This window comes from Halichoeres trimaculatus, unplaced genomic scaffold (genome assembly GCF_033239565.1).
Source record: "Halichoeres trimaculatus isolate MK-OKI-2021-1 unplaced genomic scaffold, fHalTri1.1 fHalTri1_scaffold_4, whole genome shotgun sequence".
In the NCBI taxonomy this organism is placed as follows: Eukaryota; Metazoa; Chordata; class Actinopteri; order Labriformes; family Labridae; genus Halichoeres; species Halichoeres trimaculatus.
In genome coordinates this window covers 25,129,308-25,147,771 of record NW_027437182.1, presented here as the reverse complement: position 1 = coordinate 25,147,771, position 18,464 = coordinate 25,129,308, and the positions used below count along the sequence as shown (strand labels likewise).

The 18,464-nt window shown below is 41.3% G+C and overlaps 1 protein-coding gene across 17 annotated transcripts in view; it reads left to right on the top strand.

Annotated features, from left to right (window-relative positions):
• Window positions 1–18,464, top strand: part of celf5a (cugbp, Elav-like family member 5a) — a 215,654-nt gene that overhangs the window by 16,287 nt on the left and 180,903 nt on the right. For all 17 annotated transcript variants that reach the window (XM_074667423.1, XM_074667418.1, XM_074667420.1 and 14 more), the window contains exon 2: window positions 1,568–1,650. In XM_074667423.1, coding sequence (XP_074523524.1) covers window positions 1,568–1,650 — 83 coding nt within the window. The remainder of the gene's footprint in view (window positions 1–1,567; window positions 1,651–18,464) is intronic.

The following is an 18,464-nucleotide window of genomic DNA, read 5'->3' as shown; positions in this document are numbered from 1 at the left end:
GTATGCAATGATTTTTGACAGATGTTGTGTGCATGTGGATGCTTAACATTCTTGCATGGTGGGTGTTCTGACTGGTGTGTGTGTGTGTGTGTGTGTGTGTGTGTGTGTGTGTGTGTGTGTGTGTGTGTGTGTGTGTGTGTGTGTGTGTGTGTGTGTGTGTGTGTGGCAAGGTAGCGCATGCCTGAAGTTTTGGAGTAGGAATTCACCCTGGAGAGTTTTAACACCACATCCTGTCCTCACCTCCTCTCTGTCAGTACCTCCCTCCTTCCTCCATCCCCACACTGATCCCACCCTTCTTCTATCCTTCCATCCTTCTCTCCTAACACTCATCAAATAAAAAAAGGAGAGAAAAAGTCCTGCAGATGTGTTTCCTTTATCTCCACTGCTGTCCTGTCACAACCACTCGGGTTAGGGATGCTGGTCGGGCTGCTGGGAGCTTTTGACAGGTCATGGCATGAGGGATAGTGAGGCTGTACAGACCCCTTCCCACCTTCCACATTTTTATTGTAGTTTTATTTTTCCCTTCTCTCACCTATCTCAAAACTCTCCTTGCACAACCTCATATGTTGCTTGTTGTCATAAAGTTGCTAGATGTATACTGTAGTTATTTTCCTGTGACAAGCATACATTACTCTGTTTTGCTGTGATAGTATCTTTATTTTCTCTTGACATTGCCTATTTTATGTCTGATCTTAAGTTAATGCTGGTGTTGCTCTGAAAAAAAGTTTTATTATCATCTCATTTATATTACTTTTAAATCCTTATTTTTTTCTGGTAATTTCCAAATAGCAAAACTGTTTTTGCATCATTACATATACACTTATAATGAGAAAGAATGCCTCAACATCCTGGGATTTTATTGAAAAAGTCAAAATACTGAAAATTAAATTGAAATTAAATTAGTAATGGAAAAACGGATAAAAACAATTGCACTACTGCAGAAAATCTTAGGGCTTTCGCATCAAGTATGTTGATTTAGGAAGAACTGAAACGGAAACTTTTCCTGTGCGTTCTGTAGAGTGTGGTGCCATAGTTTTGTAAAGCAGTTGAACCCTCAGACCCTGCAGTACCATAGGCGTCAACAGAAAGTGGACACGCAACAGTTTAATTTTTCTTTCATACATGATATTTCAGTAGGTTATTTTAAGGTTGTAAAGATCGAGGCCCACTCAGGCACTCCGGGCAGCTTATGACTTCAGAGCACGCGCCTAACGTGTCCGGAACGTACGGTGACGCAGAGTCCGTTTGTGTTTCGTTATTTCCACGGGGGCGACACGTTTTTATCGAAAGTGTGTGGGTATTGGACTACTGGTAATGTAAGTAGCATATTTCAAACAATTTGAAAGTTTTTGGGTGAACTGCTGCTCTCTGAAGTGACGCACTATTTATTTTGCTAATTTGGAACTCACGCAGCCACCTGCGTGAAACACCCTCTGCGAGGCGGAACCTCGCCAGAGCGTGTTTTCAGGGCTTCATCGTTAGCCTACAATGTTTTTGTTGGTATGATGATGCCTTTATGGTATCTGCCATCCTAAGCTGGTTTTCATGTTGTATATCCGTGTTTCAGGTTGTGCATTCCTCACTTACTGCGCCAGAGAATCGGCCATCAAAGCCCAGAACGCCCTCCATGAACAGAAAACACTGCCAGGGGTAAGTGTCTGTCTTTCTCTTCCTCTCATCTGTCTCACTCACTCTTTCTCACTCTTTTTCTCTATGTTGGTCAGCCATGCCATCTGTACCCAACTCCACACCAGCCGGCATTCTCCATGCATGGTCCCCGAGATGAAAAACACTTTAGAAGGCAATTCAATCAATAGCTCAGTCTTTTGAAGGCCTGATTTTAACTTTTCCATGTGTCTGTTCTCCGGGGAATACTGCCAGCATTGATCAGACCCACTCCGCTCACACTTTTGAAGCAATATTGCAGAATGACTATGTTGTAAGGGAGCAAAGCTCTGTATTTCAGGTGCTTCAAATGAAGTCAATGTCAGGCAGTGTTTAGAATAATCATAATAAAAGAATTCATTGGATGAAAAATATGAACACCTTTGTGCATGGCTCTATCTGTGTGGGAACCTCACAAGTGTTAACAGAAAGAGACATGAGGATGAAGGGTTGGTTAGAGGAGGCTCCCTGCAGAGACAGCATGGCTTAACATGGTTAGATCAAGCTTTCACCAGAGAGAAACATCAGTACAGCTCTACTCATCCCCATCCCATCACCCTCCCCCTCACTCCCAGCAGTACCTCTAATAGAAGACAAAGAGCATGAGAAGCCCAGCCAAAAGGCACATGTTACAGTTAATCATGCAAATACAACTAGCACAAACTTTTGACATCTTTCTAGTGGCTTTCTTGAAAAAAAAAGTTGTTTCATTTATCCTGCAAATTAGCTCAGCATGAGGCTGCAGGGCAATGTCTCAGTCCTTTTCCTCTGCATTTGAATATTAAGATGCTATACCAAGAAAGGAAATAAGTGCTCTTGTATTAAGAGGATGCAAACATGAGAGGTTGTGGTTGAAAGAAGAATAATTAATCTACTGTCTGTGATCCGGCCCACATTTCATTCTCATTATTTTGTACCCTTTCTCTACTGCTAGCCTCTGTAGGGTATCCACATGTCAAGAGTAGATCATCCATTGGGATTAAACAGTTGATGCTGCTGAATGTAAAAACAAGATGCATGAAAGCTGAGGCACAGAAACATACAAGGCTGATGCTCTTGTTGCTCTGCGCTGTGTGTTCTTACAGAAAAGCAGACCTCCAAACCATGTGGGCTTTGAAAGGTCGAACATTTATCCAAATGACGTTAACAACACAAGCTATAAATTGAATCACTTAAAGCTGGTCAAGAGATAACGTTTAAAGACTTCTCAGCCATAGTAGTCTATGTAGAAATTAAAGTCCTGCAGATTCTCTTTATGTCACACCAGCTCTGAGTTTTTGTGCGTACGCACACACACACACACACACACACACACACACACACACACACACACACACACACACACACACACACACACACACACACACACACACACACACACACACACACACTGTCTCTCACTCCATTTTTTTAAGTTGTCCTGTATCACTTGTGACAAATAAAACCCCTTTTCTTGTACCTTTCAGTCCAGCTTTAGCCCTCCCGCTGACTTTCCCCCTCAACCCTCTCGAATGCAACCCACCCAGTCCTGTCCACCCCACATCCTCCTGTCTCCCCTCTTTCCTAGCACTGCTCTCCTCGAGACAGAACGTGTCATAGAAATGTAACAGGCTGACATTGATGGGTGTCAGGCCTCACAGGCAAGGCTGCTCCGCTCTTCCCTTCACTTTGACTTCACACACATACATACGAACACCAGTGGTCTGAGGAAACACAGAGCATGCTATGATACTGCAGCCTTATTCAGCTCAAGTAGGGCAACATTGATGCACATAGTGCACATTTTCCTAAAAATCTCATTGAACCTGTCACTACAGACTAAGAAAAGAACGGCCTATATAACACTTCTACATTTGGTAGATAATCGTGATCAGAACAATAAAAGAAAGTATCTAAAATAATAAAAAAAATAATACTATACTAAACTATACTATACTATACTATAATATAATATGATATAATATAATATAATAGAGAGAATTTTTTATTACTTCCAAAGCTACATTTTGTATTTCCCATTACCTTCCCCGTTCCCCCCTCTTGAGCCTCCCTGCTCCTAAATCTGTTATGATTTGACCCCTGTTGCTTCACTGCTTGATGGTAAGTAGATATGCTAGTTATTGGTTTGCAAAATCCTGTTTGATATGCTATTTGCCACAGGCTAAGGTGCAATTAATATAAACTAGGTTTCTCCGGAGAGGAGTTATGAGATATTAACGTCCATGTTCGCTCAGTAACCCCTGCATGGTTAATATTTCTCTGGTTTGGTTACTCTTCCTTGTCTGTAATTTTGAATATCTGTTTCTGATTTCATGTCAGTCCATCAAAATCCATTTGCAACAGGCTTGTTGCAAATGAGCAGAACCTTGCATGAACCCTCTAACAAGCTACGCTGAACTTTTGGGGCCTTGATGATCCCACATCACAAACTGTCCCACCATCGTAGGGATTAAAGCTGTAGCTAACAAGTATTTTGATGGGCAGCCAGTTATTGATTGGTGAAACTATGAATCAAGTGATTGAAGGATCAGCAGCTGTGATTTAGTATTTTTTTTCAAAGTAATATTACTTATTAAAACTCAAAACATGCCATTAAAAATCTTACTTGAAGTCGTACTTTATTTTAGCTTTGTGCTCTTGTGGTAACGTAAGCCATATAATTTTGTTAAATGAACAAGATAATAGGTTAAAAACAAGCTTGAATCCATGCATTTTCTTTTATCAATGAATTCCCTTGTAGCCACTGATGTGTTAAATGTCATAGCTCAGCTAGAAACTACAATTAAACCAAAATAACATACACCTGAGTGGTCTCATTAGATATACAAAAGTATAACAATAAGTAGAAAAAAAGTAGAAATAATTTGTGTTCAACTTGTACTGCTCAAACCAAATTAACTCTGAGCTTAGATTTGTGGTTTGACTTAGTAAATACAGCGTAGAACTCAATCAAGCTCCCTCTGCTTCTCTTTTTATGCGCTTCGCTTCACCTCTAGGCCATGCATGCATCATTTTCTATGATTTGCCTGTTTGTTGTTTGTGTCTGACATAAAACCACAGTAAAAGTAAACTCTAACAAAACAAGACCTCCATGTTTTCCTCATTTATTAAGAAAGTAATTAAAATGCTGGTCATAAAAATTAGGCTGTGATAATCACTTAAAAGATTGTTTTTTTTTTGGTTATATTCCTCAGAGAATGCTATGTTACCAAAGGGACTCTACCAAATGTTGCATGTCTGCATATCCTCAAATGTTAGCAAGGAGGCCCTAGTTGAGAAACACACACAACCTCTTGTGCGTGTCCTCTTATTATCTGGAAGAAGCACTTGTGTTCCTGGATGTTATTATCCATGTCCCCCCTGTTACACATTAGCTGCTGAAGGGAACAGTATGGCCTAATGGAAGTGTACTGGACTGGAATATAGATTCCTGCGGTGAAGTGTGATGGGAACCTTGGGGACACGTGTGCCTGACATAAGTTTGGCCACAGAATAAGAGAAGCTCTGACAGTTTACCAGGTGTGTGTCGCTTGGCTCTATTAGCTGTGTGTGTGTGTGTTTGTGCTTGCGTGGTAAGCTGGCTTTGCATTGCAGCCAGGCCTATGTAGATACAGATAGCAGAGTGTAAAGGTGGAGAGAAAAACATGTGCACATGGCAGCTTGCCGTGATCACACACACCACCCACAACAGTCAGGCCTGATTATATTATTTGTGTGCTGTTTCGTGCTTGTTTGGAGCTGACAGAGATGCACTACTTTTCATATTACATAACCATGAGTGCTTTTGTGTATCTGAATATGTTTGCGTGTGCTTGGTTGAAAATCCTACAATCAGTATTTTTCTCTCAAATAAAATCAGAGCAGCCCCCGATGACCTCCATGTTGATTGTTTTTTTTTCCTGACATTGTTATGAAAAGCTAAGACTTTGATTTGAGACCCAGTGATTATTAAGCCTTACAGTGCTCTCCACAGAAGTCCACTGGAGATTTTCTCCACCCTTCTCAGCATCATGACAAATTCCTGTATCCTTCAACCCATCCACCTCCTTCCTCCTCCTCAAACTCACTGTCCTCTCATTGCCACTCCTCAAATCCAGCTGATCCAAGAAATAATCTCAGCTGCTGCAGCAAGTCTATATCCTGTAGCACAGAAAAGCATGCCCCCCTCCCCTTTCCGTCATGGTAGCATTGTGTACAACAGTGATTGTCTTGGAGAGGCAATGGTGGGAATGTGTTTGCGGCATGCATTTACTCCTAGTATTAGCACAGCTCAACCTGGGGGGAGTGTAAGAGGCTGGCAGTGATTCAGGAGGCAGGTTTATGGAAATAGCACCCGCATTAAAAACCCAATGAGAACAGGGAGAAGATTATGCTTCGGCACACACATGTGGGCTCCTGCAATGTCAACACTCTAAGTAGATCCCCTCCCTCTCAATTGCCTCCGTCTCTCTCTGTCTCCATTTCTGTGTCTTCTGCTCTCTCGCTCTTGCACGGTGCCCTTTGCCGCACACACACCTGCACTGTTTGTGTTCCTGTGTGTTTGTGTACATGTGCAGGCATGAATTTACCAGCCCTTGTATGTATTATTGTGTGTATGTGCCAGTGCTCAGCTTTGCTATAATAGGATGTATGAGAATCGAGGAGCAGAGCATGGCCGTGTTGCAGAGAGTGGCCGACCTTGTGCTGCGGAAATTGAGGCTTCCGTGCGAGCTGTTCCTCGACACGCTGCAGCCTGCCTAGCCTTCCATTGGGCTTTGCACGCACTTACACACACATAAACACACACACACACACACACACACACACACACACACACACACACACACACTGGCAGAAACACAACATTCGTCCATATTTTGGGGTGCTTTCTGTCCACCTGTTTATCAACAACAGCAATGCCACGCTAGCGTAGCTGCTGCAAAGGCTGAATAATTCACTGCTATACACTCTGTGAAGGTTGGCCGGCTAAGTGTAGTGAATTGTATGATTGTGTGTGTGTGTGTGAGTGTGTACTGTATGTGCTTTTCTTGAGTGGGCAGCAGTGGGGATGGGAGAGGAGCGGACTGGTCAGCGTGAAGCCAATTGGTGCTGGCAGGATTGGAGGCCACGAGTCAGGGAGAGGGGACTCAAGAATTTTGCCTTTGGGTAACAGCAGACAGTGTGTGTGTGTGTGTGTGTGTGTGTGTGTGTGTGTGTGTGTGTGTGTGTGTGTGTGTGTGAGTGTGTTTTCAGGAAGATGATCATAGTGAAGTGGAATTTAAAGCAGGCATGGTCAAGGTCTTTTTTTCATTTATCTCTCTGAATTATACAGTCAGTTGTTTGGGGTAATTTACATCTGAGTTTAAAGCACAAATTGCTCCTTTTTCCTGCCTGCCCGACTTTTTCTTTACTTGTTATTTTACAAACAAATTTCAGCCATTGGGCAGATGTGTTTACGTTTATTATAGAGCAGTGGTTCCCAACCTTTGCTAACTCACTTTTAAGTCTCAAAAATGTTTGCGGCCCATTTCCGACCCCATAAATATGGAGGCCATGTAATGCGTTCTCAGATAACTTTTTTTTAAATTGCAGAATGAACAAAAGGACCAAACTGAATACTGAAATGTGGTCCTGTTGCGAAGTGATCCAACCAGTAACAATTAAAGTTCATATCTCTCATTTTCTAGTCACATGTCTAAAACTTGAAGGAAAAAAATTAACATGATAATGAAAATAATCTTTGAACATTTTTAATATTGTTTTGTGAGTATCTGAGATTCAACATTCAACTTTATTTTTTTGAGAATTTATTTCTATATAATTACACCCCCGACAAAAATCATATTGTTTTAAAAAATGATTTGTGGCCAACTTGGAATACCTCTGTGGCCCACCAGGGGGGCGCGGTCCACTGGTTGGGAATCAGTAGCCATGGTTACATGAAGAGTTTTTCGTCTTTCCGAATGGAATCTTTCAGAATGGAATCTTTCAGAATGACTTTTCCAAAAACAATAGTATACATGGAAAGGAATATTCCAATCTCTGGTCTACATGCGCTGCTACAATCAAACAGAATAGTGAATGGGGCATGCGCAGAAACGTAAACATCACAAGATTTATCAAAGCTGGAGGAGGACAGTTTGTTTATCACGGTGTTGCAATACTCCGTATTGCGAGTTTGTCGTCCGTCCAGTCTTGATATTATGTTCATTTCTTTCAAAGTTTGGATCAAAAACAAACTTTCCGCAGCAGTCCAGTGCTGACGGCTCGCGACCAATTTTAAAGTTGAGGAACGTCTCTAGTTGCGTCTTACGTCATATCTGAGCATGCGCTGAAAGAACGCACCCTGACAACTTTCTGTTTGAGTGGATACACGATACCTCAATCGGTTTGGGGAAAGGAATATTCCACCCCTGTGAAACCGATTAAATGTCCTTTCAGATTGGCACTTTTCTTTCAGAATGAGGTGTATACAAAGGTTAAATTGTTTCCGTTTGAGCAAATAAACCGAATGCAAGCGGAATATTTGAGTCCATGAATACGTGGCTACTGTTACAGAAAGACCAGATCTTTCAAGAGTTACGCACAAAAAAGTTACTGGTTATCAGTAAGGATTAAGATGTCTTTAGTATTACTAAAATAATCTCTTTGGTTGTATTTGGTCATAAACAAACCTACCACTGGTAAGCTAAGCAGGATGATGTACTGAAGTCTGCCTCTGTTGTCCTTTTTAACGGCCTTTTGTTGATACATTGGGACTAAAGAGAGCTTTGCGGTGAGTGGAACTTCCCTGGTTTTATGTCTGTGACCTGGCCTGTCGAGGAACTTATTACCAGAGTGAAAGCACACTGATGAATAGAGGGAGCAGGTGGTGATATAAGAAGTCTGGAGGATAGAGGCTCTTGTGTATGTGTGAGTGGTGAGTGCGAATTGTGTTTCTGGAATAGACTGATGAACAACACTGTTAGTTGTTGGCCAGTTGCAGTGAGCACAACCAAACTATATTTCTTCACTTATTTCCACACACATGTATACACACGGGTGCAGGTCCCAGAAATGTACAGTAAAGCACAGGGGAAGTGTTGGAGTTTTACCACATTGCTGGTTTCTCACTTCTTGTCTCTTTCTGTCCTACTGTTGCTCTTTGTACACACACACACACACACACACACACACACACACACACACACACACACACACACACACACACACACACACACACACACACACGCCCCTCTTTTGTTCAGCTCCTTTTTCTGTGTGGTAGATTAGCCACATATTTAGAGAAGCCTTCCTCTCCCCAGGGAATTGGCTTCCAAGGGTGTTTGGAGAAAAGAGGAGGATCTGCACTCTGCACCTGCTTTGGGAGAATAAACAGCATCCACAGAAAATGTGTTTCATCATAAAAGTTTACACTGATATGCAAAGGTTTGGATGTGTGGTTCCCACCAAGTATGTATTTCATTTAATAATTTCTATTCGTTAAAAAACTGCAACAAACAGGAGCATAGGGTGTCTTTGGTTGAGAATAAAAAAAGAGAAATAGATATTTTTACAGCCAAATGGAACAGGGTATTACAGCCATTGTGACTGTATTTGAAGCAAATCCCCTCCCAAAACTTTGAGTAACAGTTGACCGTTATTTGAACCCATGTGTGACGTTAGCGCTGATGACATTACAATACTGCTCCCCCTCCCTCTGCTCAGGCTACATCTCACTATCTGGCTCTTGTGGGGAGAAGTAGTTTTGAAATACCAAAATAATCCCGTGCACACCCTGCCCATTATGCCACTCCACGGTGAGAAGTGTGCTATTTTTTCCAGAATAGCACAGGTTAGCAAAAGGCTGAATTATTAATGTTTTTATATATTTTTAGTCTATTTAACCTATTTCTGGTTGTGGCTGGAGACTGCTTCCCTGCCTGTCTGTGAAATTCAATCATGTGGCACAGTTTGGATCTGGGTTATAACGCTGATTTCAAGTCTAAAGGAGGAGAAGTATTTATGTATTTGGGTAGGTTTGTTTTTGACTTTGAAGGTTATTGCTTGTAACTAGACTAAACCATTCTGGCCCAGCTTATTTTGAATCCTTATTTGGATGATGTTATGTCAGCATGGCCCTGTGAAGCTAACCTGTATCAGTGGAGCAGAACCAGATGAGTCTGGTTTAAATCCAGGCCTGGCTCTGCAGACCCAGGCAAGAGGCAAGGCCCAGATTCTGACTGACAATCCATCTGTGGGTCCCTCTCCAGACCCTTACAGTCATGCCAAACTCTGCACACACAAAGAGAGAGCAGGATTGAGGGGCAGAGAACAAAGCGCCTGGATAATAAACTGTGGCCCTGTGAAGAGGTTTGGGGTATGTGTCTGTGCAAGAGTGTGTCCTTGTGTTCACAGGTGCCATGCATGTATTTGTGTGTGGGCAGAAAATGAAATCCAGAGAGCCTTTGTACATCCTCTATAAGCAGCAGTTAGGCAAACCTGTCGCCCAAACTTTCACAATGAGGAGTATTGTGTTTATACCGGAGCACGAGAACTATGATTCTATTCAATTAATATAACATTAACAGCAGTTTTTGGTCATGATTCATCACATTTTAATACCATGTTACGCAATTCAGTTACATGTTGACACTGTTAGCGGGTCCATAATGAGCATGTAGAGCAATTCTTTTTACTGTCTTGATCTGGGGATCAAATGAATGTAGTGAAATGTACTTTTTAACATTTTACTTTTACTTTATACTTATTCAATGAAAGCAAAACATAAACTGCCACGTTTCACATAAATACAAACATAAGAGGGTGGCACCCTCTGAATATCAACCCACTCCTCTGGGTTGGGAGGTAACTTTTGATCTAGTTTCTTTTGGCCTTCTGGTTTAACATTATGTCAGGATTTTTAAGGGGTAGATGTCCTTCTTTTGAATTATATTACTGTTAAACAAGCAAAGACACAATTCAAAGGTCCCTGGAGATCTTTTAGTCCAAAATGTCCTCCAGAATCTGAACAAACTTGTCTCAAAAACTTTGTATGTGTACTTTATGATCCTGACTTTTGGATTAATTATTCAAATATATGCTGCAGTGCGACGCCAGTGTGGTCTGATACCATAAGGATAACACTGATATTTGGTTGCTTTTCTGTTTCATGCAGGCCCTGTTTGTGTTAAACTGTTGTTCCCTGAATTTGTAAAGTAAAATGGTAAATTTGACCATAACAGGTCAAAACATGGCATCCGAAGAAAGTCTATTGAATCCAAGTCATAGGTCTGTGGAGATCCACACACTCCAGTAAAGGTGCTCTGTCAGCTTTTGTGATTCAGTTAGTGGCAGCAACTAGTTCGATTAGCAAATTACCAAAGTGTTTAGGTGATAGTTTTTAAGTGTGACACAGGATGCACATTACTCCTGACTTGTTGACTGGGCTGTCTTGAAATGTGCCTTGCGATACATAATGCCACCATGGCACTAGATGCTCCATGATGGCTCTGATTTCTCTCTGAACCATTGTGAATCATCTGACCTGAAACAGACAACAAAGATTTGATAAAGAGAAAAAAAGGTCATTTTTAGATCCAAAGTCCAAAGAATTTTTCCTGCAAATTTTTTAATTTGGAAACACTTAACTTTAGGGGTCCGCTAATTTCATCACACTTGGGTAATAGTTAGACAAAGTGTTTTCTTATTTATTTGAAATTAGCACATAACTTCTTTAAAATAATGTCCAAATTAATTGTCGCAAGTCACAATTGGTAGGTTACTTTTTTTTCAGTTTCTTTGAAATTTACTCCAAGTTGTCAGGTAAGAATGTGTTAATAATCAAATAATTTATTTGAAATTAAATCACAACCCACCACAAAATGTTTTTAGAAATATCCCAATGTTTCTGCCTTTTCCAGAGAAGCATGTGATAAATAGCTGCTTGGTTCTTGAATACAGAAGTTAGGTTCATTGTTTCCTCTGAAAATTACCTTTGAAATGTGACGTGAATAATTCAATTTCCCAATAAGCAGTAGAAAGTTAGCTATTTTTTATTTAATTTCACCAAGTTCTTTAGTACTGAGTTTGTTGATATGCATAATTGGGATCACATGCAAAATGATAAACCTTTATGATTAGGCCTTTAATGTTTTACATGATACAACTGAAGGCTTCAGATGTGATACTCACCAAGATTCTCATGAAATTTCGGGATATTCAAAGAAATAAGAAAAAACTTTGTCTAGTTATTACCTAAGAGCGATTAAATTTGCAGACCTCTAAAGTAAAGTGTTACCTTTAATTTCAAAATTGTGTATATCTTTAAGAGGGTGTTGGTCCTGGTTTTGCCTGACATCTAACACAGGCGATGTTTGGCCTCATGCGATGTCAGCTCTAAGAGGAAAAAAACTATGGCTGTGCTTCTTCTCTGTGGACATTGAAAGAGGGGGAAAGATTAGCTGACCTAAACATACAAGATGATAGTTTAAGAGGCTCAGGAAAGTGTAGCTGAGCGCTTGTAACTTTGCTCAATAATAAAGGACGTACTTAAAACGCATCACCCAACATGGCTAATCAAAGTTGACATCCCACTGGCTGGACCCTGTGCCTGTAGGAGGGAGAGAGGAGGGTGAGTAAGGGGTGAGTGAGAGATTAGAGGAGGGCGAAGTGACAGAAGAGTTGAGATACTGAGAAAAGAGGAGAGGAAGGAGACGGAGACATAGGGTCATGTTGACAGCTTGAAGCTACACCTTCAATGTTAAAATAGTCATTTTGCTTCCCTCTGTGTTTATGTATGAATGTCTCTGTGTCCACACACACACACAGCTGCACACAGTTGTGCGGTGGAACCAGGGGGAGTTCATTTGTAAGGCAGATCTATCCAGGCTTTGGTGTGCTGTCCGCAGAGAGGGTAAGGGGCTGCACAGCACGATAGCCAGCATTTGTCAGCAAAAATCAGGACTAATGAAATACAGTCCACAAGGCTGGAGGGCAGGGAGAGGAGTGTGACTGACAGCAGACATGAGTGGAAACAGCCTGTGGCAGCGCTCCTTCATGGCTACCAACACATCAGCCAGGCCGACTGATTTGTTTTAAGCCCCAGTCTTCCTTCGCATCCCAGATAAGGGCAGCAGCGTGAGGTATGGAGGGTAGAGAAGAGGAACAGCGTGTGTGAGGGTCCCTGGGGGTAATGACACGGAATACAAGTGTATGGGGAGTGCTAGTGATGGGCCTGCTCATGTGGAAGTGGGTATTTGCATTGCAGAGGAGGGCTGTCAGTAGAGCTCGCTCAGGGAGCCTTTGTCAGGGTGATCGCTAGAGGTGGCTTCTGTCATCTGCCCCACAGAATACCAGGACACTGCATGTCGCTGAGCTCGCACCAGCAAGATCAAGCATGTTCACAAAGACAATTCAGATCCTTTTCAAATTTAGATTTGTCCTGACACTTGTTTTTTTAAGTGGCAGTGTTTTTTGTGGTCATGGCAGCCTTTAAGCGTTTCACACAAGATACCACAATGAGCTGTAGAATAGCTGTGATTATAAATTATATAGTTACGTGCCAACAGCTATAGTCAGTGGCCTCTAAACTATTTCAGTCCCTGCTGCAATAAGAGGCAGCTTTTAATAATTTAGAGTAAAACAGTACACTGGATGTCTTCCAGGCAGCAAACTCACATTTAGGCGAAACATTAAAATCCGCTCTCCCCTCACTTCCTCAACATCTCCAAACCATGACGTACTGGATCCTGTGAAGGGCTTATAGGGATGCACACATCACTAGCCGCGGTTTCATGGATTCAATCTTTCTGAATTACTTTTCCGAAAACAATAGTATACATGGAAAGGGATATTCCAATCTCTGGTCTACATGCACCGCTATAATCAAACAGAATAGTAAATGGGGCATGTCCAAACAAACGTAAACAAATTGAGGAACGTCTCTAGTTGCATCTCACGTCATATCTGAGCATGCGCTGAAAGAACGCACCCTGACAACTTTCCATTTGAGTGGATACATGACACCTCAATCAGTTTGGGAAAAGAAATATTACACCCCTGTGGAACCGATTAAATGTCCATTCAGATTGGCACTTTTCTTTCAGAATGAGGTGTATACAAAGGTTAAATTCTTTCCGTTTGAGCAAATAAACCGAGTGCAAGCGGAATATTTGGGTCCATGTATACGTGGCTACTGAGTTGTGTCATTGTTGTTTCCAGACTTTGTTTGCAGTGTGAGGAGCTTTGCATGTGTGTGTGTGTGACTAACTGTGAGAACAAGTTAGGAGACTGTATGACCTTTCACCTTTGTTGGCTTTGTGAGTACCTGCTGAGCTGTGGCGTACAAACAGTACGTACATTTGGCATGTTTCTGGAGGAAGCAATTTAGAGGCGCACACTCTCACTCTGCAGGGTAAGTTGGTATGCTGACTTTTTTTTTTTTCCTGCAAGATCTCAGGAAAAAGTTGGCTCTATGAAGTCGTCTTGGAGATGGAAAAGATAAAATGGAGTCGAAAAAAAAAAAGTGAAGAAATGTAGATTATAGGAGAAGGAGCAGTCCAGAGGAGAAGTGCAACAGAATGAGGAGTAAAAGGAAAGATAGTTGAACCACTGAGTTGTGAAGATTAAGAAATGAGATGGAGGGAGTTGGCGAGAGTGCAGTGGAGAGTGGGAGGTATTGATGGACAGCCCTACTGCACCGATGAGGACGAGTAGTTTTTCCCTGTAGAGTATGAAACGGGAGATAAGGCAACACAGCTGTGCTCCCTCTTTTGTTGAATCCCACAATGAATTACAAAGAGACTTAATCATTTGGTTGACACTAAGTGATCTGCTGTCTCTCAGATTTAGATTATAAGGACTGGTTGACATAAAAAAGATGGGGGGAAGAAGGAAAGCAGTCCAGAAAATCAAAGTCAACAGCAGACTTAAGAACTAAAGCAATAATGAAGCTTTGATCCCAGCACATCCCTTTGGTAATCTGCCTTTTTCATATAAAATCTGAGTCTCTTGTTTGCTCTGATTTGTCAGTGTTTTAATACAGAGAAACTTTAGAGGGCCTAAAAACTCCCTCCAGCAGTGCTCTCAATCAAACCCAGAAAATCCCCAAAATGAAGACCACAAACTCCAAACACAGGATTTTTCTTTTCATGTTGTCCTTTTTAGTGTTGCTGTTTAAAAGGAGCACTGGGCGTGCTACTAAAAAATAAGCATTTGCAAACCACTACAGCCTGATTGGTTCGTCAAAAGCTGTCACAGCAAATGAAGTGGTGTCTGAATTTTAACAGCAGAAAAACAATTATTTCTTATGCAGTTTTTTGAAAGGAGAATGATCTTCAATTTTCAGTCTTCATTTCATGCTCCTTCCAGGTAAACAAGCGAAAGACCCTTTTCACTTCCATCTGTCAAGCTCGAGGGTTTGCAAAGTGAATCATATTCACCACCATCATGACGCATGGATGTACGTGCGTAGATTAAACTCGGACAAAACGTGCTTGAATGTGTGTTTCTGTGGAGGTAGGATAGAGCTGTCTCTCATCATCACAGAGCATCACGACTAAGGCTCAGGCAAATGATCACGAGTGGAGCTGCATGCACAGAAACACACATACATAAATATAAACTGAAGCAAAGATGTGCACAGGCACAATCCATTAGGCGGCGGGCAGAGGACGAGACAGCACATCTATTTACAGAGTTTATTTTACCTGTTTTTCTTGATTCATTATTTATGAATCTATCAATCTGTATGACTCTGCAGCAGCATATAAAGTTTGTTAGGCAGCTCTCCTGCCAGTTTTTCTGTCTCCCTGCTTCCACGTGTCTGTCTCTGTCCGTATGAGGCTTCTTTTTCTTTTTCCTATCAAAATATGTCTGCTATGCAAACTCTCCACCGCCTTTTTCTTCTGTTCTTTCTGCTGCTTCTCATCGTACATCTTTGTCATCAGACTGCTTCCTTTTATTCTTTGATCTTTTATTCAGTCTCTAAAACATTTAAAATTATGATGATGACTTGCAAATTTATCTGAGATTAATTTGATGGGTTCAGCTTGTACCCGCGTGCCTCATGGGTGTGCTTTCACTGCAGCGTTATTAAAATATTCCTGAAAGACGACTCTCCAGTACCCTTCTTTCAAGATTGGGGGAAAAAGCAGAGGATGTTGTCCAACCCACCTCTTCATCTCATCTTCCATCTCCTCTATTCTGAACTACTTCTCCCTCTTTCTGATTTTTCACTTCCTTTTTCTGTCCTAAGAGGTGTTCCTGGAGCTTGTGACCATAGTCTATATGAAGCAGAATTTCATCAAACAGTCTTTTAATCCATCATGTGGGTTAAGCCGCATGAACATACGAACAATGACTTATGTCCCTGCTGAGCTGATTTTGTTTACGTGTCAAAACAGAAAAGCTTTTGCTGATGTTTCATAAAGTACAGACTTGGGTCATGCTCCACTGTTAACTGATTTTGTACAGGATGAGGAGGTCATCAGGAGGGCAGTGAAAGTCTCTTACGTCCTAAAAAACATCTTAAAGCTCTCACTTTGACCAGGATCTGATGATATTAGATTTATTATCACTTTGTTCTCAGTGAACCCCCTCTGGCTGTTAGCTGGTCAGCTGTGTAACCTGAGTTTATTTCAGGTTGTGACAAATAAAAGCCATTTCTCTTCCTTTTAGTCACTGTTGAACTCTTCCCCTCACACCCTCCTTCTCTTTCACTTTCTTCCTCTGTCATCACTTCTATCTTTTTGCAGCCCTGCCCCCCTTATTGAAGATGCCTGATAGCAGCCTGCCTATAGCTTACAGAAATAGGACATACAGTAATAAAGGCAGAGGAGATAGCAAGTTATCCAAGGATCAACATGGAGCGCAGCTGGAAGAAAATAAGAAATTACAAATATCAAAAAAATGTCGCTCCATCTCGGCCTCATCCTATCAAAACACGGGATCACTGAGCTGTAAATCTAAGCTTATTCTTTTGCTGCAAACCAAATAGGCAGAAAGAGCCATTCCCTCTTGCAATAAACAAGAACAATGACATATTGCCTGGGTTCCATATGAATGGAGCTATGACGCTAAAGCGTGTGTTTGATGTAGGTCTGTCGGTCATGGCTCTTTATGTATGCTGACATATAAGCAAGAAGGTCCTGAATTGAGTGAATATGATGGCTGTTTCAAAGCTGGAGCCAAAAAGCATATGGACGCACAGGGACTTCTGAAGAGCAACACACCTAGTACCATGCTTTTTCAATTTTTATTAGATTTTTTTTTTTTCAGAGTGGCAGCACACAGAGCTTGTAAGACAAATCCTTTCTAATAGGAAGCCTCTCGGGCTGCAGAGGAGCATGGTCGATACAGAGAGACACAGAGGGCTTTGAAGATGGCCTATCTCTCTGCCTCCATCCAAATGAAAAGGCAAGAGAGGGGCCCACAGGGACAGAGCCGGGCTAAGTTTCTATAAACACTATCTACATAACACCTAAGATGTCCCTGTGTTTGATGTGACAGCGTCCGGATTAACTCACATTAGGGAGAACAACAAAGCCTCGGGTGCTGTTTCCTCTCTTATTGCCTGACAGGAAGAGACAGATTCAGAAACAGGCTTTTACCAGAAACAATGTACAAACTGAATAGAAATGCACATTTGTGACAGTAGTGACACACTCTTCTATAAATCTACTTGTATAAACATTTACTCCTGAATTAAACACAATCTCAAATTGTGAATGCGGTCTTTGTTCGAAAAGCCCATGAGTGAATAATCATCACCGAAGGCGTAAACTGTTCCTGAGATTTTAAAAACAACAAACATTTAAATATCCTCCCTCTGGTGATTTCAAATTGTGCATTTTTCTACAAAAGACAGTCATTATTCAGCACTCACCATTTGGAGCCATCACACTGTTGTGAAACAAATTATGTGCTACCTGTGTGTTTGACATTCTAAGTGTCCGTGTTTGGTCTGACTAATGGATTTCTTCTGACAGAGAGGGTGGATAGGATTTCTCAGTGACACCATGTGAATTGCAGACACAATGAACAAAATGGATGTCCTCGTGTTTTTTAAGTGTGTTATTATGTTGCTGGCATCCTCAGTGTCGGGTGGACAGAGGTTAATGGAAGGTTTCGTGTATGTGTGCATGTTGTGGTAGGGTCCTGCTCTGACGTATTGAGGACGTGGGATCATTCAGATGATGTTCAAAATGCACTGACGGGGAATAAACACAACACTACAGCTTCTTGACTTGTGTTCTTTCTTTTTAACTCTTCACAAACTTCATCAGTGATACAAGTTGGTGTTCATGATAAAAGTCTTCCTTTGAGTGTTTTGTGTTTACATTAAACCGCATTACTTGGCACTAATCATATAGGGTTGCCTTTGTAACTGGGTTAAAGTCGTTAAGTCAAATTATCTCTCATTGACATTCAGTGCACGTGTATCTCACTAATGTGATTAGGTTTGATCATTTTATTTCTGTCCTGAAAAAGTAATTAAGACAATTCGCAATATCGAAAAATACTAGATTAGGAAAGATTATTTGTCTTGTGTTGCATAATAGTGGGACAGTAATACATTTTATCTAATCATTCTATAAAAGAAATGTGACTTTGATATTACCCAGCTCTGACAGTAACTAGAAGCAGAATCATTTAGAGGGTGAGGATCAGAAATCCTCTGCTTTATGATTGTGCATCATTATTTGTTGTGTTTGAGTGTGCAGTATCCTGTAAAGTTTAACCATTGGAGCTGATCGGTCAGCTGATCTACTTGAATAATAATTTACTTGGCTTTCAGACACTGAGTCCTGCTTGTTTCAGCTTGTGCAGCTGCACCTGAG